At 41.5% G+C, this 24,701-nt stretch overlaps 1 protein-coding gene across 2 annotated transcripts in view; it reads left to right on the forward strand.

Annotated features, from left to right (window-relative positions):
• Window positions 1-10,664, forward strand: part of VPS33B (VPS33B late endosome and lysosome associated) — a 102,908-nt gene extending 92,244 nt beyond the window's left edge. For both annotated transcript variants that reach the window (XM_053717705.1, XM_053717704.1), the window contains exons 22-24: window positions 8,439-8,508; window positions 9,645-9,761; window positions 10,247-10,664. In XM_053717705.1, the coding sequence (XP_053573680.1) occupies window positions 8,439-8,508; window positions 9,645-9,761; window positions 10,247-10,326 (267 nt within the window). In that variant the 3' untranslated portion in view covers window positions 10,327-10,664. The remainder of the gene's footprint in view (window positions 1-8,438; window positions 8,509-9,644; window positions 9,762-10,246) is intronic.
• The last annotated feature ends 14,037 nt before the right edge of the window (window positions 10,665-24,701 follow it).

Raw genomic sequence — 24,701 nt, forward strand, 5'->3', positions numbered from 1 at the left:
TATATATATATATATATATATATATATATATATATATATATATATATATATATATATATATATATATATATATATATAAGAGTATATCGTCGATCTGAAAAGGGAGGTAAGAGATGAATCTCTACGACCGATAACAGAGAACCTATGAAATAGACCCCGTAGTAGGAGATCATTGAATTCAAACAGGCAATACTCTCTTCACATCCCTCTGACATTCACTGCACGCTGAGAGGAAAACCGGGCTCCAACCTGCTGCGGAGCGCATATCAACGTAGAATCTAGCACAAACTTACTTCACCACCTCCATAGGAGGCAAAGTTTGTAAAACTGATTTGTGGGTGTGGTGAGGGGTGTATTTATAGGCATTTTGAGGTTTGGGAAACTTTGCCCCTCCTGGTAGGAATGTATATCCCATACGTCACTAGCTCATGGACTCTTGCTAATTACATGAAAGAAATTAACATTTGTTTCCAATATTTTAACAAATATTTTTATTTATTTTTTTAAAAACGCTGCATTTTATTCTCTGGCTAAAGTTTACTTTGAATATATAATTCTATCTTGCATTTATTTTGAGTTTAATGATCCTATATTATAACAGTAATAGGTTTGTTTTCAGGTAATTGTGATTACCACTATGACCGGTAATGTTTACAATAAAAATTGTCCACAGTCCTCCATAACATAATATATTTCCTGCCACGAGGAGGTCAAAAACCCATATGAGAGCTTAAAACCTCCCTCCCATCTCTCCCTTAGTTATGTTCTTGGCCTCATAGGAGATGGTTGAGAATAGAGATTGTTCCAGCTATTTGCTTATGGATTATAAACTGGGAGCTCAGACCTATGTGAGTCCCTAGGGAGTATAATTTACAAAGAAGACCGAAAAGACTTCACTGCAGCTGAATGATACAGGGACATAGGAATACCCAGTTATGGGCACAGCATTTCCCCTAACTACCCTCAGGCGTCGCAGGGACTTGTCCCTAGCTTCCCCCTAAGGGACTCTGGTGGATAGGCTTTCTCTCCTGGATACTGCTGATGCATTGACATGCCTGGTAAAGGAAGGGTGCTGTGTAAGGTAAGTGACTTTAAACAGCACATATGCAGCCCAGAAGCTATTTGTAGCTACTCTGACACAGGTATAGCATAGCCAGGGGACTTAACCTGCTCTCCTCATGAAACATTTTTTCTCCCTAACGGTTCTATTATCATTGGGAACACTATCAGGGAAGCCTCTGACAGCTCTAATGGCAATTTTGGGATCACTTTCTTTCTCTTGGTATCTTTAATGAAAAAAAAGCTGGAAAATAAGTTTAGGAGCCGGCCAATTTTTGGTTCAGCACCTGGGTAGAGCTTGCTGATTGGATGGCTACATTAAGACATCAATCAGCAAGCACTACCCAGGTGATGAACCAAAAATGGGCCGGCTTCTAAGCTTATATTTTAGCTTTTTAAAATAAAGATACCAAGAGAACGAAGAAAAATTAATAATAGAAGTAAATTAGAAAGTTGCTCTATCTGAATCATTAAAGTTTGATTTTGGCTATACTAGCCCTTTAATCTTGAGGTAGCCAATGCTTTAAAGTTTCACCTCCAAGCTACAAAAGATTTCAGACAAACCTAGTTCGTTTTTGCACCACTCTGACTCATAAGGGGCAAAAGCTATTCAGGTAGCCTGGGCCTCTTGGCTCAAATAAGTGATTCAAAAGGCTTACTTGAAAGCGGTGAATCAGAAGAGAGAAGAACAGCACACCTGTTAGTGGGGCATCTTGTCAATCCAAATAGTCATACATTCAAAGCTTCCAGCCACCATCAAAATTCTTTGTTTAAAAGACCTTTATTTTAATTAGTTGGGTCCAAAAATTACAGGAACAAATTACTTGAAAGCGGGAAAGACACCTCCAAAGTGAATTACAGCTCTTCTCAATAGCAGTTGCAATATCGTAGTTTTTAATTAAAAAAACAGAATTTATGTTTACCTGATAAATTACTTTCTCCAACGGTGTGTCCGGTCCACGGCGTCATCCTTACTTGTGGGATATTCTCCTCCCCAACAGGAAATGGCAAAGAGCCCAGCAAAGCTGGTCACATGATCCCTCCTAGGCTCCGCCTACCCCAGTCATTCGACCGACGTTAAGGAGGAATATTTGCATAGGAGAAACCATATGGTACCGTGGTGACTGTAGTTAAAGAAAATAAATTATCAGACCTGATTAAAAAAACCAGGGCGGGCCGTGGACCGGACACACCGTTGGAGAAAGTAATTTATCAGGTAAACATAAATTCTGTTTTCTCCAACATAGGTGTGTCCGGTCCACGGCGTCATCCTTACTTGTGGGAACCAATACCAAAGCTTTAGGACACGGATGAAGGGAGGGAGCAAATCAGGTCACCTAAATGGAAGGCACCACGGCTTGCAAAACCTTTCTCCCAAAAATAGCCTCAGAAGAAGCAAAAGCATCAAACTTGTAAAATTTGGTAAAAGTGTGCAGTGAAGACCAAGTCGCTGCCCTACATATCTGATCAACAGAAGCCTCGTTCTTGAAGGCCCATGTGGAAGCCACAGCCCTAGTGGAATGAGCTGTGATTCTTTCGGGAGGCTGCCGTCCGGCAGTCTCGTAAGCCAATCTGATGATGCTTTTAATCCAAAAAGAGAGAGAGGTAGAAGTTGCTTTTTGACCTCTCCTTTTACCAGAATAAACAACAAACAAGGAAGATGTTTGTCTAAAATCCTTTGTAGCATCTAAATAGAATTTTAGAGCGCGAACAACATCCAAATTGTGCAACAAACGTTCCTTCTTTGAAACTGGTTTTGGACACAGAGAAGGTACGATAATCTCCTGGTTAATGTTTTTGTTAGAAACAACTTTTGGAAGAAAACCAGGTTTAGTACGTAAAACCACCTTATCTGCATGGAACACCAGATAAGGAGGAGAACACTGCAGAGCAGATAATTCTGAAACTCTTCTAGCAGAAGAAATTGCAACTAAAAACAAAACTTTCCAAGATAATAACTTAATATCAACGGAATGTAAGGGTTCAAACGGAACCCCCTGAAGAACTGAAAGAACTAAATTGAGACTCCAAGGAGGAGTCAAAGGTTTGTAAACAGGCTTAATTCTAACCAGAGCCTGAACAAAGGCTTGAACATCTGGCACAGCTGCCAGCTTTTTGTGAAGTAACACAGACAAGGCAGAAATCTGTCCCTTCAGGGAACTTGCAGATAATCCTTTTTCCAATCCTTCTTGAAGGAAGGATAGAATCTTAGGAATCTTAACCTTGTCCCAAGGGAATCCTTTAGATTCACACCAACAGATATATTTTTTCCAAATTTTGTGGTAAATCTTTCTAGTTACAGGCTTTCTGGCCTGAACAAGAGTATCGATAACAGAATCTGAGAACCCTCGCTTCGATAAGATCAAGCGTTCAATCTCCAAGCAGTCAGCTGGAGTGAAACCAGGTTCGGATGTTCGAACGGACCCTGAACAAGAAGGTCTCGTCTCAAAGGTAGCTTCCAAGGTGGAGCCGATGACATATTCACCAGATCTGCATACCAAGTCCTGCGTGGCCACGCAGGAGCTATCAAGATCACCGACGCCCTCTCCTGATTGATCCTGGCTACCAGCCTGGGGATGAGAGGGAACGGCGGGAACACATAAGCTAGTTTGAAGGTCCAAGGTGCTACTAGTGCATCCACTAGAGCCGCCTTGGGATCCCTGGATCTGGACCCGTAGCAAGGAACTTTGAAGTTCTGACGAGAGGCCATCAGATCCATGTCTGGAATGCCCCACAGCTGAGTGACTTGGGCAAAGATTTCCGGATGGAGTTCCCACTCCCCCGGATGCAATGTCTGACGACTCAGAAAATCCGCTTCCCAATTTTCCACTCCTGGGATGTGGATAGCGGACAGGTGGCAGGAGTGAGACTCCGCCCATAGAATGATTTTGGTCACTTCTTCCATCGCTAGGGAACTCCTTGTTCCCCCCTGATGGTTGATGTACGCAACAGTTGTCATGTTGTCTGATTGAAACCGTATGAACTTGGCCCTCGCTAGCTGAGGCCAAGCCTTGAGAGCATTGAATATCGCTCTCAGTTCCAGAATATTTATCGGTAGAAGAGATTCTTCCCGAGACCAAAGACCCTGAGCTTTCAGGGATCCCCAGACCGCGCCCCAGCCCATCAGACTGGCGTCGGTCGTGACAATGACCCACTCTGGTCTGCGGAATGTCATCCCTTGTGACAGGTTGTCCAGGGACAGCCACCAACGGAGTGAGTCTCTGGTCCTCTGATTTACTTGTATCTTCGGAGACAAGTCTGTATAATCCCCATTCCACTGACTGAGCATGCACAGTTGTAATGGTCTTAGATGAATGCGCGCAAAAGGAACTATGTCCATAGCCGCTACCATCAACCCGATCACTTCCATGCACTGAGCTATGGAAGGAAGAGGAACGGAATGAAGTATCCGACAAGAGTCTAGAAGCTTTGTTTTTCTGGCCTCTGTCAGAAATATCCTCATTTCTAAGGAGTCTATTATTGTTCCCAAGAAGGGAACCCTTGTTGACGGAGATAGAGAACTCTTTTCCACGTTCACTTTCCATCCGTGAGATCTGAGAAAGGCCAGGACGATGTCCGTGTGAGCCTTTGCTTGAGGAAGGGACGACGCTTGAATCAGAATGTCGTCCAAGTAAGGTACTACAGCAATGCCCCTTGGTCTTAGCACAGCTAGAAGGGACCCTAGTACCTTTGTGAAAATCCTTGGAGCAGTGGCTAATCCGAAAGGAAGCGCCACGAACTGGTAATGCTTGTCCAGGAATGCGAACCTTAGGAACCGATGATGTTCCTTGTGGATAGGAATATGTAGATACGCATCCTTTAAATCCACCGTGGTCATGAATTGACCTTCCTGGATGGAAGGAAGAATAGTTCGAATGGTTTCCATCTTGAACGATGGAACCTTGAGAAACTTGTTTAAGATCTTGAGATCTAAGATTGGTCTGAACGTTCCCTCTTTTTTGGGAACTATGAACAGATTGGAGTAGAACCCCATCCCTTGTTCTCTTAATGGAACAGGATGAATCACTCCCATTTTTAACAGGTCTTCTACACAATGTAAGAATGCCTGTCTTTTTATGTGGTCTGAAGACAACTGAGACCTGTGGAACCTCCCCCTTGGGGGAAGTCCCTTGAATTCCAGAAGATAACCTTGGGAGACTATTTCTAGCGCCCAAGGATCCAGAACATCTCTTGCCCAAGCCTGAGCGAAGAGAGAGAGTCTGCCCCCCACCAGATCCGGTCCCGGATCGGGGGCCAACATTTCATGTAGTCTTGGTAGCAGTGGCAGGTTTCTTGGCCTGCTTTCCCTTGTTCCAGCCTTGCATTGGTCTCCAAGCTGGCTTGGCTTGAGAAGTATTACCCTCTTGCTTAGAGGACGTAGCACCTCGGGCTGGTCCGTTTCTACGAAAGGGACGAAAATTAGGTTTATTTTTTGCCTTGAAAGGCCGATCCTGAGGAAGGGCGTGGCCCTTACCCCCAGTGATATCAGAGATAATCTCTTTCAAGTCAGGGCCAAACAGCGTTTTCCCCTTGAAAGGAATGTTAAGTAGCTTGTTCTTGGAAGACGCATCAGCCGACCAAGATTTCAACCAAAGCGCTCTGCGCGCCACAATAGCAAACCCAGAATTCTTAGCCTGAAAGAATTAGCCAATTTGAGAGCATTGATTCTGTCCATAATCTCCTCATAAGGAGGAGAATCACTATCGACCGCCTTTATCAGCTCATCGAACCAGAAACATGCGGCTGTAGCGACAGGGACAATGCATGCAATTGGTTGTAGAAGGTAACCCTGCTGAACAAACATCTTTTTAAGCAAACCTTCTAATTTTTTATCCATAGGATCTTTGAAAGCACAACTATCCTCTATGGGTATAGTGGTGCGTTTGTTTAAAGTGGAAACCGCTCCCTCGACCTTGGGGACTGTCTGCCATAAGTCCTTTCTGGGGTCGACCAAAGGAAACAATTTTTTAAATATGGGGGGAGGGACGAAAGGAATACCGGGCCTTTCCCATTCTTTATTAACAATGTCCGCCACCCGCTTGGGTATAGGAAAAGCTTCTGGGAGCCCCGGCACCTCTAGGAACTTGTCCATTTTACATAGTTTCTCTGGGATGACCAACTTGTCACAATCATCCAGAGTGGATAATACCTCCTTAAGCAGAATGCGGAGATGTTCCAACTTAAATTTAAATGCAATCACATCAGGTTCAGCCTGTTGAGAAATGTTCCCTGAATCAGTAATTTCTCCCTCAGACAAAACCTCCCTGGCCCCATCAGACTGGGTTAGGGGCCCTTCAGAGATATTAGTATCAGCGTTGCCATGCTCTTCAGTATCTAAAACAGAGCAGCCGCGCTTACGCTGACAAGTGTTCATTTGGGCTAAAATGTTTTTGACAGAATTATCCATTACAGCCGTTAATTGTTGCATAGTAAGGAGTATTGGCGCGCTAGATGTACTAGGGGCCTCCTGAGTGGGCAAGACTCGTGTAGACGAAGGAGGGAATGATGCAGTACCATGCTTACTCCCCTCACTTGAGGAATCATCTTGGGCATCATTGTCATTATCACATAAATCACATTTATTTAAATGAATAGGAATTCTGGCTTCCCCACATTCAGAACACAGTCTATCTGGTAGTTCAGACATGTTAAACAGGCATAAACTTGATAACAAAGTACAAAAACGTTTTAAAATAAAACCGTTACTGTCACTTTAAATTTTAAACTGAACACACTTTATTACTGCAATTGCGAAAAAACATGAAGGAATTGTGCAAAATTCACCAAATTTTCACCACAGTGTCTTAAAGCCTTAAAAGTATTGCACACCAAATTTGGAAGCTTTAACCCTTAAAATAACGGAACCGGAGCCGTTTTAAACTTTAACCCCTTTACAGTCCCTGGTATCTGCTTTGCTGAGGCCCAACCAAGCCCAAGGGGGAATACGATACCAAATGACGCCTTCAGAAAGTCTTTTCTAAGTATCAGAGCTCCTCACACATGCGACTGCATGCCATGCTTCTCAAAAACAAGTGCGCCACACCGGCGCGAAAATGAGGCTCTGCTTATGCTTTGGGAAAGCCCCTAAGGAAAAAGGTGTCTAATACAGTGCCTGCCGATATTCTTATATCAAATACCCAGATAAAATGATTCCTCAAGGCTAAATATGTGTTAATAATGAATCGATTTAGCCCAGAAAAGTCTACAGTCTTAATAAGCCCTTGTGAAGCCCTTATTTATGATCGTAATAAACATGGCTTACCGGATCCCATAGGGAAAATGACAGCTTCCAGCATTACATCGTCTTGTTAGAATGTGTCATACCTCAAGCAGCAAGAGACTGCATACTGTTCCCCCAACTGAAGTTAATAGCTCTCAACAGTCCTGTGTGGAACAGCCATGGATTTTAGTTACGGTTGCTAAAATCATTTTCCTCATACAAACAGAAATCTTCATCTCTTTTCTGTTTCTGAGTAAATAGTACATACCAGCACTATTTCAAAATAACAAACTCTTGATTGAATAATAAAAACTACAGTTAAACACTAAAAAACTCTAAGCCATCTCCGTGGAGATGTTGCCTGTACAACGGCAAAGAGAATGACTGGGGTAGGCGGAGCCTAGGAGGGATCATGTGACCAGCTTTGCTGGGCTCTTTGCCATTTCCTGTTGGGGAGGAGAATATCCCACAAGTAAGGATGACGCCGTGGACCGGACACACCTATGTTGGAGAAAATAATATGCATCTTTAGAGCAGATTTGCAAAGCTGCAAAATGCCTTCTCTGCATACTTTTTTCAGAGAGTTTATTGCTGTGAGGTTTTGCAAGCAGATTTTGGCAGGAAAGTCCTTCAGGCCCCAGTGTCGGCTAAATAAGAACTGTCAGAAAAATTGTCCCACCCTTTCCGTAACAGATCATCAGCTTGGGTATTAATCCCATATGTTATGGAGGAAAGAAAAAATTATGCTTACCTGAAATTCTTTTCTTTTGCTATTATGCTGAACAGGCCAGTCTGTTTCAATTTTTGGGCGACCGTTCTAATGACACCTCTACAGACCCTGCTTTGTCTGTTACCTAATGTTTCCTATTCTCTAGTCGGCTATACGTGAAACTGAGAGATGGGAAGGATTTTAAGCTGATATGGGTTCTTGACTTCCTCCTAGTGGTGGAAAATATGTCCCATATTTTATGGAAGACTGTGGACCATCATCATTTCGAAAGAAAATAATTTATCAGGTAAGCAAACATTTTGTTATTCAGTATTGTGCCAGTTAATAAACCCTGTAGAAAAATAAATTAAATATAAAAATAGTAAAGTGCTGAAATGGGCTCATCTCTTGGGTGAAAACTGGTAAATTATCAGTGTGTTTTCCCCTCAGGTTTTGAACCGTAAAGGTTGGACAGGCCTGGAAGAAGTCACCCGTTTACTCAATGGCAATGAGTTTGCAGGTAGGTAACAAAGATTTAATGCACTTACACGAATCTAGAGCGCAAATATAAACAGAAAAGCCCCAAATAGTGTAATATTGTTTGCACAAAGATTTATTATAAGTTACTTGGGTACTCACAAACATAAAAGAACAAATGCATTTAAAAAGTCTCCTGGAAGCTCCTTGAAGGTACAGGATACACCGAGTTCTCCGTGTCTGATCGCAAAAGTCGGCGTGTGACGCCACCACCCAAGACCCGCCAGTCTCAGTCCTCTGCAGTTCCAAGAGCTTCTGCAAACTGCCCACTTTCTCAAGAGGATATTGTGTGCTTCCTTACTCCCACTATATATTAGTCACATACTAAGCGCCATCTAGTGGACAATTAATCATTCATATTAATTGAATATCTATATAAGGCTCCTTTAAACCGATATCATTGTTTAAAATACTTATACAGGTATACCCCGCTCATACAGCGGGTTAAGGACCGGAGCCCCGCTGTAAAGTGAAAACCGCCTTAAAGTGAAACAAGGCAGTTTTAGCTTTCTTTTCACTTGCCAGTGTGTTTAAAAACTTGAAAACATGTTTGAACTAACAAATATTAGGAGTGCAATAGTGCTGCATTTAGTTTAACACTAGCACAGCACAGTATTCAATTAGTATTCAATAAATACTGTACCTGTAAAATAGTGACAATTACTGTAGTAAAATTTGTCAGACTATACCACTGAGACACAGATTGCACTCTAATGCTGTAAACAGAGTGAACTGCGCATAACAAATTGGTGACAGTCCTTTTTCTTGCAATCTCACGATGATTACAGCACTGTTTCAAAATCTTTGGAGGTTGAACTTCAGCTCCACAAAGCGCTGTATTAGCGAAGCGCTGTAAAGTGAAGCGCTGTAAAGTGAGGTATACCTGTAAATACATGACAACTACACGTATAGTGGCAAGTACAGGCATATTAGATGTCTCTAAATATTTAAATTATTTAATTAATGATACCATACTTATGCCTATGTAAAAAAAAAGATTTGCTGATTGGCATTTTTTATTGAGGTATTTTATATTGGTGCTTACATTTGTTAGTTTATATCACATTTCTATAATCATTTTTAAGCTGTTCTATTTAAAAAAAAAAATTCTTTATGCAGAGCAACTCTCAGAAAAGGTTTCAAGTCCAGACTCCCAAAGGGTCATCCTGGTCGTTTTCCTTGGGGGATGCACTTTCTCAGAAATATCTGCTTTGAGGTTTCTAGGAAAAGAAATGGGTAATTAAAACAAAATGTTATTCAAGTTCTCTCTCAATTAATAAATAAATAAATGTTACTTCAGGTTAAGCAGATTATCAGGACAGGAGACGAAATGAGCCATTTGTTTGTATCTATAGGTTACCTTTTAACACACACACCTAAAAGCTTGCGATAGAAATATGACAATATCAACGCTGACATTTTTAGACAACTTTTGGCTCACAAGTTTAATTTATTTATTTCTTACAAATTGTAATTAGATTTGTTTGCCAATATTTGGATTTCTTTACCTGTCCCTCCTTTTGTTCTTATGTCTGACCTTCCCAGTTTTAATGACAAATGTGTGTGTCTTTGTTCTGCACAAATTATATAAATTGTCAATATTGTAATGCATCTTGAGAATTAATCTTATTTATTAAAGCAAAATGAGCATTCTGGGTTTAAAAGTGTAACAAGAATCAAATGCACAATATTTGTTCTTAGCATTTTTTTTTTTTTTTTAGGTTGTAGATTCATCTTCTTAACTACATCAATCATGAACAGTGCACGTCTGCTGGAGGCAATGATTGAAAATAAGTCTTGAATTTGTATTAAGTAGGGGGATATATTGGAGGTTTATACATTACTGTGAAATCCAACATCTTGTATGTAACAATGTAGATTTTTCTAAACCCTCTATGAGGTTTAATGTATATATTTTTGACCAACTAGTTCAAATCATATTTTAAGTGAAATGCATCTCCCCTACCATACCCTGTTGGACCTTGGAGCCTTGTACTATGTATCTCAGACTTTCCTCTGAAACAGGAAAGATTGTCTACATTTTAACCAAGAAAATACATCCTTTTGTTTTACCTTACAAATGCATGCACTTCTATTTCTATACTTAATATTAAAATCAAGATTTTGTTTTGCCTAAAATGTTCAATTAGATTTAGTATGTATATAATGTACTTCCAGTATTTATTGCCTCCTTTTCCTGTAATGCAACTGACATTGTGTTTTTCCCCACTAGTGGGGCTAGTGTGTCCTACAGGTTTTTTTTTTTTTATAACATTCTACACAATTGTTCTGTCTCAGAGATCATTTATATTTGCCCCTAACTGGTTAAAGCAAATAATCAAAAGTATGTTCAAAGATCTGCAAGACTATGCAAAGTCTGATAAAAAAAAAACTGACAGAAAATGTATTTTGTATATAGATCACTATCACTTGTAACATAATGGTTAATTGCTCCATGCAAAGATGAAAAAAACAGAATTTATGTTTACCTGATAAATTACTTTCTCCAACGGTGTGTCCGGTCCACGGCGTCATCCTTACTTGTGGGATATTCTCTTCCCCAACAGGAAATGGCAAAGAGCCCAGCAAAGCTGGTCACATGATCCCTCCTAGGCTCTGCCTTCCCCAGTCATTCGACCGACGTAAAGGAGGAATATTTGCATAGGAGAAATCATATGATACCGTGGTGACTGTAGTTAGAGAAAATAAATCATCAGACCTGATTAAAAAACCAGGGCGGGCCGTGGACCGGACACACCGTTGGAGAAAGTAATTTATCAGGTAAACATAAATTCTGTTTTCTCCAACATAGGTGTGTCCGGTCCACGGCGTCATCCTTACTTGTGGGAACCAATACCAAAGCTTTAGGACACGGATGATGGGAGGGAGCAAATCAGGTGACCTAGATGGAAGCCACCACGGCTTGCAAAACCTTTCTCCCAAAAATAGCCTCAGAAGAAGCAAAAGTATCAAATTTGTAAAATTTGGTAAAAGTGTGCAGTGAAGACCAAGTCGCTGCCTTACATATCTGATCAACAGAAGCCTCGTTCTTGAAGGCCCATGTGGAAGCCACGGCCCTAGTGGAATGAGCTGTGATTCTTTCAGGAGGCTGCCGTCCGGCAGTCTCATAAGCCAATCTGATGATGCTTTTAAGCCAAAAAGAGAGAGAGGTAGAAGTTGCTTTTTGACCTCTCCTTTTACCAGAATAAACAACAAACAAGGAAGATGTTTGTCTGAAATCCTTTGTAGCCTCTAAATAGAATTTTAGAGCACGAACTACATCCAAATTGTGCAACAAACGTTCCTTCTTTGAAACTGGATTCGGACACAAAGAAGGCACGACTATCTCCTGGTTAATATTTTTGTTAGAAACAACTTTCGGAAGAAAACCAGGTTTAGTACGCAAAACCACCTTATCTGCATGGAACACCAGATAAGGAGGAGAACACTGCAGAGCAGATAACTCTGAAACTCTTCTAGCAGAAGAAATTGCAACCAAAAACAAAACTTTCCAAGATAATAACTTGATATCAACGGAATGTAGGGGTTCAAACGGAACCCCCTGAAGAACTGAAAGAACTAAATTAAGACTCCAAGGAGGAGTCAAAGGTTTGTAAACAGGCTTGATTCTAACCAGAGCCTGAACAAAAGCTTGAACATCTGGCACAGCCGCCAGCTTTTTGTGAAGTAAAACAGATAAAGCAGAAATCTGTCCCTTCAAAGAACTTGCAGATAATCCTTTCTCCAAACCTTCTTGAAGAAAGGATAAAATCTTAGGAATTTTTATCTTGTTCCATGGGAATCCTTTAGATTCACACCAACAGATATATTTTTTCCATATTTTATGGTAGATTTTTCTAGTTACAGGCTGTCTGGCCTGAACAAGAGTATCAATGACAGAATCTGAGAACCCTCGCTTTGATAAAATCAAGCGTTCAATCTCCAAGCAGTCAGTTGGAGTGAGGCCAGATTCGGATGTTCGAACGGACCTTGAACAAGAAGGTCCTGTCTCAAAGGTAGCTTCCATGGTGGAGCCGATGACATATTCACCAGATCTGCATACCAAGTCCTGCGTGGCCACGCAGGAGCTATCAAGATCACCGATACCCTCTCCTGTTTGATCCTGGCTACCAGCCTGGGAATGAGAGGAAACGGTGGGAACACATAAGCTAGGTTGAAGCTCCAAGGTGCTACTAGTGCATCCACTAGAGTCGCCTTGGGATCCCTGGATCTGGACCCGTAGCAAGGAACCTTGAAGTTCTGACGAGAGGCCATCAGATCCATGTCTGGAATGCCCCACAATTGAGTGATTTGGGCAAAGATTTCCGGATGGAGTTCCCACTCCCCCGGATGAAATGTCTGACGACTCAGAAAATCCGCTTCCCAATTTTCCACTCCTGGGATGTGGATTGCAGACAAGTGGCAGGAGTGAGTCTCCGCCCATTGAATTATTTTGGTCACTTCTTCCATCGCCAGGGAACTCCTTGTTCCCCCCTGATGGTTGATGTACGCAACAGTCGTCATGTTGTCTGATTGAAAACGTATGAACTTGGCCTTTGCTAGCTGAGGCCAAGCCTTGAGAGCATTGAGTATCGCTCTCAGTTCCAGAATATTTATCGGTAGAAGTGATTCTTCCCGAGACCAAAAACCCTGAGCTTTCAGGGGTCCCCAGACCGCGCCCCAGCCCACCAGACTGGCGTCGGTCGTGACAATGACCCACTCTGGTCTGCGGAAGCTCATCCCCTGTGACAGGTTGTCCAGGGACAGCCACCAACGGAGTGAATCTCTGGTCCTCTGATTTACTTGTATCGTCGGAGACAAGTCTGTATAGTCCCCATTCCACTGACTGAGCATGCACAGTTGTAATGGTCTTAGATGAATGCGCGCAAAAGGAACTATGTCCATTGCCGCTACCATCAAACCTATTACTTCCATGCACTGCGCTATGGAAGGAAGAGGAACAGAATGAAGTATTTGACAAGAGTTCAGAAGTTTTGATTTTCTGGCCTCTGTCAGAAAAATCCTCATTTCTAAGGAGTCTATTATTGTTCCCAAGAAGGGAACCCTTGTTGACGGAGACAGAGAACTTTTTTCTACGTTCACTTTCCACCCGTGAGATCTGAGAAAGGCCAGGACAATGTCCGTGTGAGCCTTTGCTTGAGGAAGGGACGACGCTAGAATCAGAATGTCGTCCAAGTAAGGTACTACTGCAATGCCCCTTGGTCTTAGCACCGCTAGAAGGGACCCTAGTACCTTTGTGAAAATCCTTGGAGCAGTGGCTAATCCGAACGGAAGTGCCACAAACTGGTAATGCTTGTCCAGGAATGCGAACCTTAGGAACCGATGATGTTCCTTGTGGATAGGAATATGTAGATACGCATCCTTTAAATCCACCGTGGTCATGAATTGACCTTCCTGGATGGAAGGAAGAATAGTTCGAATGGTTTCCATTTTGAACGATGGAACCTTGAGAAACTTGTTTAGGATCTTGAGATCTAAGATTGGTCTGAATGTTCCCTCTTTTTTGGGAACTACGAACAGATTGGAGTAGAACCCCATCCCTTGTTCTCCTAATGGAACAGGATGAATCACTCCCATTTTTAACAGGTCTTCTACACAATGTAAGAATGCCTGTTTTTTTATGTGGTCTGAAGACAATTGAGACCTGTGGAACCTCCCCCTTGGGGGAAGCCCCTTGAATTCCAGAAGATAACCTTGGGAGACTATTTCTAGCGCCCAAGGATCCAGAACATCTCTTGCCCAAGCCTGAGCGAAGAGAGAGAGTCTGCCCCCCACCAGATCCGGTCCCGGATCGGGGGCCAACATCTCATGCTGTCTTGGTAGCAGTGGCAGGTTTCTTGGCCTGCTTTCCTTTGTTCCAGCCTTGCATTGGTCTCCAGGCTGGCTTGGCTTGAGAAGTATTACCCTCTTGCTTAGAGGACGTAGCACTTGGGGCTGGTCCGTTTCTGCGAAAGGGACGAAAATTAGGTTTATTTTTGGCCTTGAAAGACCTATCCTGAGGAAGGGCGTGGCCCTTGCCCCCAGTGATATCAGAGATAATCTCTTTCAAGTCAGGGCCAAACAGCGTTTTCCCCTTGAAAGGAATGTTAAGCAATTTGTTCTTGGAAGACGCATCCGCTGACCAAGATTTTAACCAAAGCGCTCTGCGCGCCACAATAGCAAAACCAGAATTTTTCGCCGCTAACCTAGCCAATTGCAAAGTGGCGTCTAGGGTGAAAGAATTAGCCAATTTGAGAGCACGAATTCTGTCCATAATCTCCTCATAAGAAGAAGAATTATTATTGATCGCCTTTTCTAGCTCATCGAACCAGAAACACGCGGCTGTAGTGACAGGAACAATGCATGAAATTGGTTGTAGAAGGTAACCTTGCTGAATAAACATCTTTTTAAGCAAACCTTCTAATTTTTTATCCATAGGATCTTTGAAAGCACAACTATCTTCTATGGGTATAGTGGTGCGTTTGTTTAGAGTAGAAACCGCCCCCTCGACCTTGGGGACTGTCTGCCATAAGTCCTTTCTGGGGTCGACCATAGGAAACAATTTTTTAAATATGGGGGGAGGGACGAAAGGTATACCGGGCCTTTCCCATTCTTTATTTACAATGTCCGCCACCCGCTTGGGTATAGGAAAAGCTTCGGGGGGCCCCGGGACCTCTAGGAACTTGTCCATTTTACATAGTTTCTCTGGAATGACCAAATTCTCACAATCATCCAGAGTGGATAACACCTCCTTAAGCAGAGCGCGGAGATGTTCCAATTTAAATTTAAATGTAATCACATCAGGTTCAGCTTGTTGAGAAATTTTCCCTGAATCTGAAATTTCTCCCTCAGACAAAACCTCCCTGGCCCCCTCAGACTGGTGTAGGGGCCCTTCAGAACCAATATCATCAGCGTCCTCATGCTCTTCAGTATTTTCTAAAACAGAGCAGTCGCGCTTTCGCTGATAAGTGGGCATTTTGGCTAAAATGTTTTTGATAGAATTATCCATTACAGCCGTTAATTGTTGCATAGTAAGGAGTATTGGCGCGCTAGATGTACTAGGGGCCTCCTGTGTGGGCAAGACTGGTGTAGACGAAGGAGGGGATGATGCAGTACCATGCTTACTCCCCTCACTTGAGGAATCATCTTGGGCATCATTTTCTCTAAATTTTGTGTAACATAAATCACATCTATTTAAATGAGAAGGAACCTTGGCTTCCCCACATTCAGAACACAGTCTGGTAGTTCAGACATGTTAAACAGGCAAAAACTTGATAACAAAGTACAAAAAACGTTTTAAAATAAACCGTTACTGTCACTTTAAATTTTAAACTGAACACACTTTATTACTGCAATTGTTCAAAATTCACCAAAATTTCACCACAGTGTCTTAAAGCCTTAAAAGTATTGCACACCAAATTTGGAAGCTTTAACCCTTAAAATAACGGAACCGGAGCCGTTTTTATATTTAACCCCTTTACAGTCCCTGGTATCTGCTTTGCTGAGACCCAACCAAGCCCAAAGGGGAATACGATACCAAATGACGCCTTCAGAAAGTCTTTTCTATGTATCAGAGCTCCTCACACATGCATCTGCATGTCATGCTTCTCAAAAACAAGTGCGCAATACAGGCGCGAAAATGAGACTCTGCCTATGATTAGGGAAAGCCCCTAGAGAATAAGGTGTCCAATACAGTGCCTGCCGGTTATTTTACATAATTCCCAAGATTAAAATAATTCCTCAAGGCTATGGAGTATAATATATAAATCGATTTAGCCCAGAAAATGTCTACAGTCTTAGAAAGCCCTTTTTTTCCTTTCTGTAATAAAAATGGCTTACCGGATCCCATAGGGAAAATGACAGCTTCCAGCATTACATCGTTTTGTTAGAATGTGTCATACCTCAAGCAGCAAAAGTCTGCTCACTGTTCCCCCAACTGAAGTTAATTCCTCTCAACAGTCCTGTGTGGAACAGCCATCGATTTTAGTAACGGTTGCTAAAATCATTTTCCTCTTACAAACAGAAATCTTCATCTCTTTTCTGTTTCAGAGTAAATAGTACATACCAGCACTATTTCAAAATAACAAACTCTTGATTGAATAATAAAAACTACAGTTAAACACTAAAAAACTCTAAGCCATCTCCGTGGAGATGTTGCCTGTACAACGGCAAAGAGAATGACTGGGGAAGGCGGAGCCTAGGAGGGATCATGTGACCAGCTTTGCTGGGCTCTTTGCCATTTCCTGTTGGGGAAGAGAATATCCCACAAGTAAGGATGACGCCGTGGACCGGACACACCTATGTTGGAGAAACGAGATTTGGATGAAGAAAAGGACCCTTAAGTAGAAGGTCCTTTCTCAACGGAAGACTCCACGGTGGAAACAATGACATCTCCACCAGGTCTGCATACCAGATCCTGCGAGGCCAAGCCGGTGCAATGAGAATCACAGACACCCTCTCTTGTTTGATCCGAGCAATAACCCAAGGAAGAAGGGCAAACGGAGGAGACAAGTATGCCAGGCTGAACTTCCAAGGAATCGCTAGAGCATCTATTAAAACAGCTTGAGGATCCCTTGACCTCAATCCGTAATTCGGAAGCTTGGCATTGTGACGAGATCCCATAAGATCCAACTCCGGTTGACCCCACTTGAGAATCAAACTGGAAAACACCTCCGGATGAAACTGTGGATGAAAAGACTGTCTGCTCAGAAAATCTGCTTCCCAACTGTCCACCCCTGGAATGTGGATCGCAGACAGACAGCAATTTTGAGCCTCCGCCCACTGAATAATCCTGACTACCTCCTTCATCGCCAAAGAACTCTGAGTTCCTCCTTCAATTGTCCTATTGAAATCTGATAAACTGGGTTGAAGCCATCTGAGGCCAGGCCAGAAGAGCATTGAAGATTGCCCTCTGCTCTAAGACATTTATAGGAACAACCGATTCCTCCCGAGCCCACAGGCCCTGAGCCTTCAATGAACCCCAGACAGCTCCCCAACCCAGCAGACTGGCATCCGTGGTCACAATCACCCAGGAAGACCTGCGAAAACAAGTTCCCTGGGAGAGAAGATCCTGAGACAACCACCACGGAAGAGAATCTCTTGCAGTCTGATCTAGAACAATCTTTATAAACAGAACCGTATAATCTCCGTTCCACTTTCTCAGCATGCATAACTGCAGAGGCCTGAGATGAAACCGAGCAAACTGAATGATGTCCATGACTGAAACCATTAGATCAATATACTCCATACACTGGGCCACTGACGGCCGAGGGGAGGACTGAAGAGCAAGACAAGAATTTAACATTTTTGACTTCCTTGCTTCTGTCAAAAAAAAAAAAATTAAAATTTCCAAAGAATCTATAATGGTTCCCAAGAATACCACTCTTGTAGCTGGAATCAAGGAACTTTTTCCTAAATTCACCTTCCAACAGTGGGAGCGCAGAAAAGACAACAACTCTGTGTGGGAGTTTGCTAGTTGAAAAGATGACGTCTGAACAAGAATGTCGTCCAGATAAGGAGCAACCGCAACCCCCTGCAATCTGAGAACTACCAACAATGCACCCAGAACGTTTGAGAATAACCTTGGAGCTGTTTCAATACTAAAATGAAGAGCCACAAACTGAAAATGCTTGTCTAAGAAAGGAAATCTCAGAAACTTGTGATGATCCTTGTGAATAGGAATGTGTAGATACGCATCCTTCAGATCTACTGTAGTCATGAACTGACCCTCTTGAACCAGAGGAAGAATTGACCGAATAGTTTCCACCTTGAAAGATGGAACTTTGAGGAATTTGTTTACCAACTTGAGATCTAAGATGGAAAGTTCCCTCCTTTTTGGGAACGATAAACAGATTGGAATATAACCCTAGTCCCTGCTCCTGAACTGAAACAGGAACGATCACTCCCACGTCTGTCGGAAAGATCCTGAACACAACTTAAGAATGTCTTTTTTTTTTTTTAAATCTAATTTACAGATAACCTTGACAGATGAAACCTGCTCCTGGGAAGAAAAGTTTTGAACTCCAGCTTGTATCCATGGGACACAATCTCTACCACCCAGGGATCTGGGACATCCCTTACCCAGGTTTGACCGAACAAAGACAGCCTGCCCCCCCACACGATCTATTCCCGGATCAGGGGCAGACCCTTCATGCTGACTTTGAATCAGCGGCAGGCTTCTTAATTTGCTTCCCCTTGCTCCAGGACTGATTGGACTTCCAAGAGGACTTGGACTGATCCTGCCTGGAGGAGGAAGACTTACCGGAGAAGTTACAAAAGGAACGAAAATTACTCTGATGACCCTTCTGTTTATTTCTCCTATCCTGAGGAAGAGAATGACCCTTCCCTCCAGTAATATCAGAAATCTCAGCCAAACCAGGCCCAAAATGTTTTATTAAGTTTACTAGCCTTCTTGTGAGTAACTATGACCATCAAATCAGTCATCCAAAGTAGCCAAAACCTCCCTGAGTAACAAACTGAGGTGCTCCAGCTTAAATCTGAAAGAAACAACCTCAGAATCAGCCAGTCACACTATCAGAATCTGAAATTTCACCTTCAGACGCTACTGAAATTTCTTCTTCCTCAATCCTATGGGAAGAGACATTAGACATAACTGCAACAGAATCAGAACTCCTTTTACGCTTACCCTGCAACACAGGAAAAGCAGACAAAGCCTCAGATACAGCAGAGAATATGTGAGTAGCCATATCCTGTAAAGAAAAACCAACCTGAGACGAAATGCAGGGCACTGCATGTGAAGATGATAAAGATAGGGATGAATGGGGAGAAAGTTGCGCTACAGCTTGAACAGGAGACTCCTGAACACATTCTCCTTAGAAAATGAAGGCTCTGTATCAAAAAGCCTATCCCTTATACTTTAAGGTTCTCTCTATACACGAGGAACAGAAAGGGATAGGTGGCTCTACATTAGCATCCAGAAATAAATTGCAGGTAACAGCTTGCAAGTCCTCTTGGTCCATTTTACACACATATTAAACCAAAAACTTACATTTGTTTGAAAAACAAAAACATTACTGTCTCTTTAAAAAAGTTCCAAAAAACAAAGCCCAGAAAAACAAAACAGCCCTGAGCCCTTACAAGCACCTCTACACCCAACAAACTCCTATCACCAGGAAAGAATTTCTAAATGATCCAGACCTCACTCTCAAACCAAGAAACACATCCAGTATCGCAGAAGCAGCAGCTGAACAACCTCTCACAGACAATGTAAAAACAATACTGAGAGGAAGAGCGCGCAGCCCTTGCACCAAACAAAACTCTGCCCATTGTGGGCGTCTACATAACCTCCCGGTCGGCATGACAGTATCACAGTAAAAACACACAGCCGGGAGGAAAACACAGACTACTCCAAATGTTTACTGAAACTGCCTATAAGTAAAACGCTACTGGCGTTTTTTAAAACACACACACACACGAGCCAAATATAATACTCCTAATAAAAAGAGCCACAAAACAGCCTCAGCTGCATCCAAATTCACAACAGTGCCCCACAAAACTGCTATAAGTTAAATAAAAACTGAACAGTCAGAAATATATTAACCCCCTAAGAGCTATGTCTATTCTAAGAACAGCACTTACCTCAAAAATAATCTGCCCGGCAGCAGGGCAACTCACCAAGTTTGAAAGGTAACACTCCTTTCATGGACCTGTGGAAAACAAAAAAAGGCTGAATAAACCTACTCAGACTTTTTAAAGGAAGGGCAGCAGAAACTACATGGGAGGCGCAGAGGGGATTATACCCCCCCCCCCCCCCAAAATCCCAAATGCTCAAAAGCCACCATTGCTCTACTGAAGAGACTAAAATGGAATACGGCTATACCCCAGAAAAAGAGAAAAAAAAAAGTCAGAGCAGCTTGCTCTGCTTTAAAAAATAAATTCTTGATAGAAGAATCAGACACCTACTTTACCACCTCCTTGCAACTACAAGCAAAGAAAATGACTAGGGGTTGTGGGTAAGGGGAGTGGTATTTAACAGCTTTTGCTGTGGTGCTCTGCCTCCTCCTGCAGGCCAGGAGTGATATTCCCAATAGTAATTATGATGATCCGAGGACTCACTGTGTCATTAGAAAGAATTAACTTTACCATCCCTTCAAACAACTCTCTCCTACTCACACAGTATATTTAGACACTTTGGCAGCAGAACCAACTTAAGGGGCCTTGGCAGGAGAGGAGCTACTTAAAGTGAAAGTCAATCCTAGCGTTTTACAAATGCTAGGATTGACTATTGAAACAAATAAAGGGGACTTTCATTCATGGAGTATAAGATACTTCATGTAGAAAGCTCCTTTATTTGATTCAATCGATCGCCGTTTTTAGCTGCTACAGCAGCCCACGGCTAAAACATTTGTTTGCTAAGAGGTGACGTTTCACCTCTTAGCTAATAGCCGTGCGGTAAATCCGGGAGCCGGATTTACCGCATGGTTATTGGCTAAGAGGTGAAAACGTCACCTCTTAGCAAAAATTTTTTATTTTAGCCGTGGGCTGCTGTAGTAGCTAAAAACGGCAATCGATTGAATCAAATAAAGGAGCTTTCTACATGAAGTATCTTATACTCCATGAATGAAAGTCCCCTTTATTTGTTTCAATAGTCAATCCTAGCATTTGTAAAACGCTAGGATTGACTACTTTCACACAGGGCCCTGGTGCCAAACTGTGTTTTGGGCCCCCCGAAGGCAACTCAGTAAAAAAACAATAGTAATAATATATATGCTTCACTATATATATTATTTGAGCTGCACGATTAATCGCAGCGGTTTTAAAACCACGAGAGTACGCAATTTAAAAAAAAATTAAAAATCCTCAGATTGTCCTGAAAACGGAGGCGGAGAGGGAGGAGGAGTGGCAGACCAGTGGGCGGACCTGAGAATGCCCGCAAAACGGCCATTTTGGAAGAGATTGAAGAGTGTGTGGGAGACATCTGGGAGTAGTGTGGGGGTGGTCAAGCAGTGGTGTGGCGGTGGGACAGCTCAAAGTTGTGACCAATAAAGTGAGTATTGTACAAATACTTTATAGTGCCTTACTGACTTTTTTTTTTTTTTTTTTTTTACTTCTTTTGTGGTTTGTATTTGTATGCTCCAAGAGTGCATTGGACATTGAGAAACATGTACAGTAAGATTCTGTAGTGTTAAAAAGTTTTATAGTAATTTTTAATAAAATCGCGATTAAATCGCAATCGCGTTTTTCCCCCCACCCATATCGCCCAGCCCTATATCTATCTCTATATACACACACTGCTATGCACCCCCCATCCCATAAATTGGCTTCTGGTTCTCATTGGATGTGAGAGCATTTTTGGTCTGATACTGAAGATGCATCATATTAGCACCTCACAGCACTGTTTCACATCACCAGTTTTATGTAACCAAACTGTTGTAAAGTTCTGCCTGTGTGTCAAATATCTTCTACCTCTGGTTTCATAGAAGAAATAAAAGTAGATCAATATAAGATGGAAAACTAAAAGGGACATAAAACCCCTATATTTTCTTCAATGATTTTAAACAAATTTCATATAATCAAATTTGCTTCATTCTCTTGTTATCCATTGCTGAAGGAATAGCATTGCACTACTGGCAGCTAGATGAACACATCTAGTTAGCCAATTACAAGAGGCAAATGTGTGCAGGCACCAATCAGCAGCTAGCTCTCACTAGTGTAGGATAGGTACGTAATTCACCCCCAACAAGGGATACCAAGAGAACGAAACATTTGAAAATAGAAGCAAATTTAAAAGTGTTAAAATTACCTGCTCTATCATGCAAGTTTTATTTTGACTTTCCTATCCCTTTAAGTGATCCTGATATTTAGAAACATTAGTTTTTTTTAAAAGATGCTGTATGTTAAAGGGACATTGCACTCAAACATTTTCTGTTATGTATATGGAAGAGTAGCTGTTTAAATTGAAATTAATGGAAGAAAAACAGAAATCCCTGTCAAAAAACTTGGCTCAAGCAACATCCCGGGATTACTTCAAATATATAGAAACAAAAACACAATGAAAGGGGTGCGCATGTTGTGTGAGTACCAACTGATACAAAAAGTACGTGTACACTTTATGGATTTATTAATAAACAGAAATATCAATAAAAATAAGAAAACCACCAGTAAATTGAAATTAATACTGCAGTACTGATTTTGTACTTTTTGTTAATCCTCACTGTTGGATAAAGACAACTAACTTTGCTTTACTAATGGCAAGGGTTGCACCTTTTCATGTGTGACAAGAAAACATTGATATATTCAAGGCAGGAACATTTTTTGATTTTTTTTTAAAAATACAATTTTGAAATTCCTTGTTTTACATGAAAGAAAAAGGATGACTACAATGCCCCTTTAATATGCAAAATTGTATGCAAGTCCATTAATATTTGTTATTTTTATTAAAAAAAATAATAAAAAAATTGATAAAATCCATTATCGCACAATTGTTTTTTCTTTATCTCACTTAAAAATGCATGTTCTAATTTATTCATGTAACTAAGACTAGAGAGCGTACAATGCTACTGGGATTGTGCAACTGCAAATTAGGTTAGCTGCTATGTTCACTCAAGACCAGCAGTGCTCTGTGGCTCCAGAACAGTACTTAAAAAGGGACATGAAACCCCAACATTTTCTTTCATGATTCAGATAGAGAATACAATTTTAAATACTTCGATTATCTAATTTGTTTCATTCTCTTGGTATCATTTGTTGAAAAAGCACAATGTACTACTGGTTTCTAACTGAAGACATGGGTAAGCCAATGACAATCGAATATGAAAATATATATATATATACACACACACACACACACACACAGCTACCAATCAGCAGCTAGAATCTATGTTCTTTGCTGCTCCTGAGCTTGCCAAGATAAACATTTCAGCAAAGGATAACAAGAGAAGGAAGCAAATTAAATAATAGAAGTAAATTGGAAAGTTGTTTAAAATGTTATTCTGTCTGAATGATGAAAACATTTTTTGGGGTTTCATGTCCCTTTAACCCCTTAACGACCAAGGACGTACGCCATACGTCGTCAAAAAAAAAAATACACTTACTCCTCCTGCGGGGAAATTTTTTTATTTGGACAAAATGTTGGTCCTTGCTGAGCCCCTCTTCTCCCTTTCCCGCTGGTACCTGATGCCTGCGGGTCATACCCATATCCCTTTTACCCACATCGCCTAGAGCTGGCACTTCCCCAGGAGAAGTATATATACACACTAATCTTCTCCTCTATACATAACTTTACCTGGAGCTGCCCTTATTCATCACATATCTTATAATACCCCTTATATGTGTAGTAATCTGCAGTAACTTCCTCATATAGATGTAGTTCAGGATATTTTTTTATTACATAAACCTGATACCCAGGGACCTTAGGTAATTATACTCCCTAATTAGTGCATTTTGTGTCATTTTACCGTTTTTTCCAACATATACATCCAGGATATACCTCTGTCTTTCCCTCAGACCCTATTTGACCCTTTGTCATGAATGATACACAGAAATAGCTATCTCACCTCACATTTCAAAGACACATACCCCAAGCAGACTTTCCCTGTATACCTATGCACTCATGACGCTAATTAGAAGACTACCCAAATTATGTATACCATCCTCATCTAATCTAAATTTTTTGGAAACTTAGGCATACTATATAGCTATCTTAAAAGGCTCCGCCCCCCTTCATTTTCCTCCCCCTTATACTGAGCGGCTCTTGCCCGCTGAATTTCCCTTCTACACACTTTGGCCCAAGAGAGGCCAGACAAAAGCCAACTCCCTACATCATGCAGTTACAAGATCATAGAGTACCTCTTATATCAGTGTAGGGATCATTTGCTATATTATATAAAAATCGAGGTTTCCTTGTTATGTGTTTCAGTCACCCTTGTTCACTATAAACTAATCTACACTTTAAGCCCAGGGTCTCAGAAGTAGTGTTATAACTCATTTCAGCAGTTATCCTCTCTCTAATGAACGTGTTTTATTATATGATTACGGTTCTCATCTATGGATATACAGTAATACTGCTGTGTGAATACAGCGACAACAATTGTAACACAGATATTTTAATGTTTTAGTTCAAATTACCTTTCTATGCGAGACATGTATAATTATTCTTATCACTTATGATCCGTGCCTGGACACATTATCTGTTTTGTAGTTATTATTCCTTACCTC

Source organism: Bombina bombina, chromosome 6 (genome assembly GCF_027579735.1).
Source record: "Bombina bombina isolate aBomBom1 chromosome 6, aBomBom1.pri, whole genome shotgun sequence".
Classification (NCBI taxonomy): domain Eukaryota; kingdom Metazoa; phylum Chordata; class Amphibia; order Anura; family Bombinatoridae; genus Bombina; species Bombina bombina.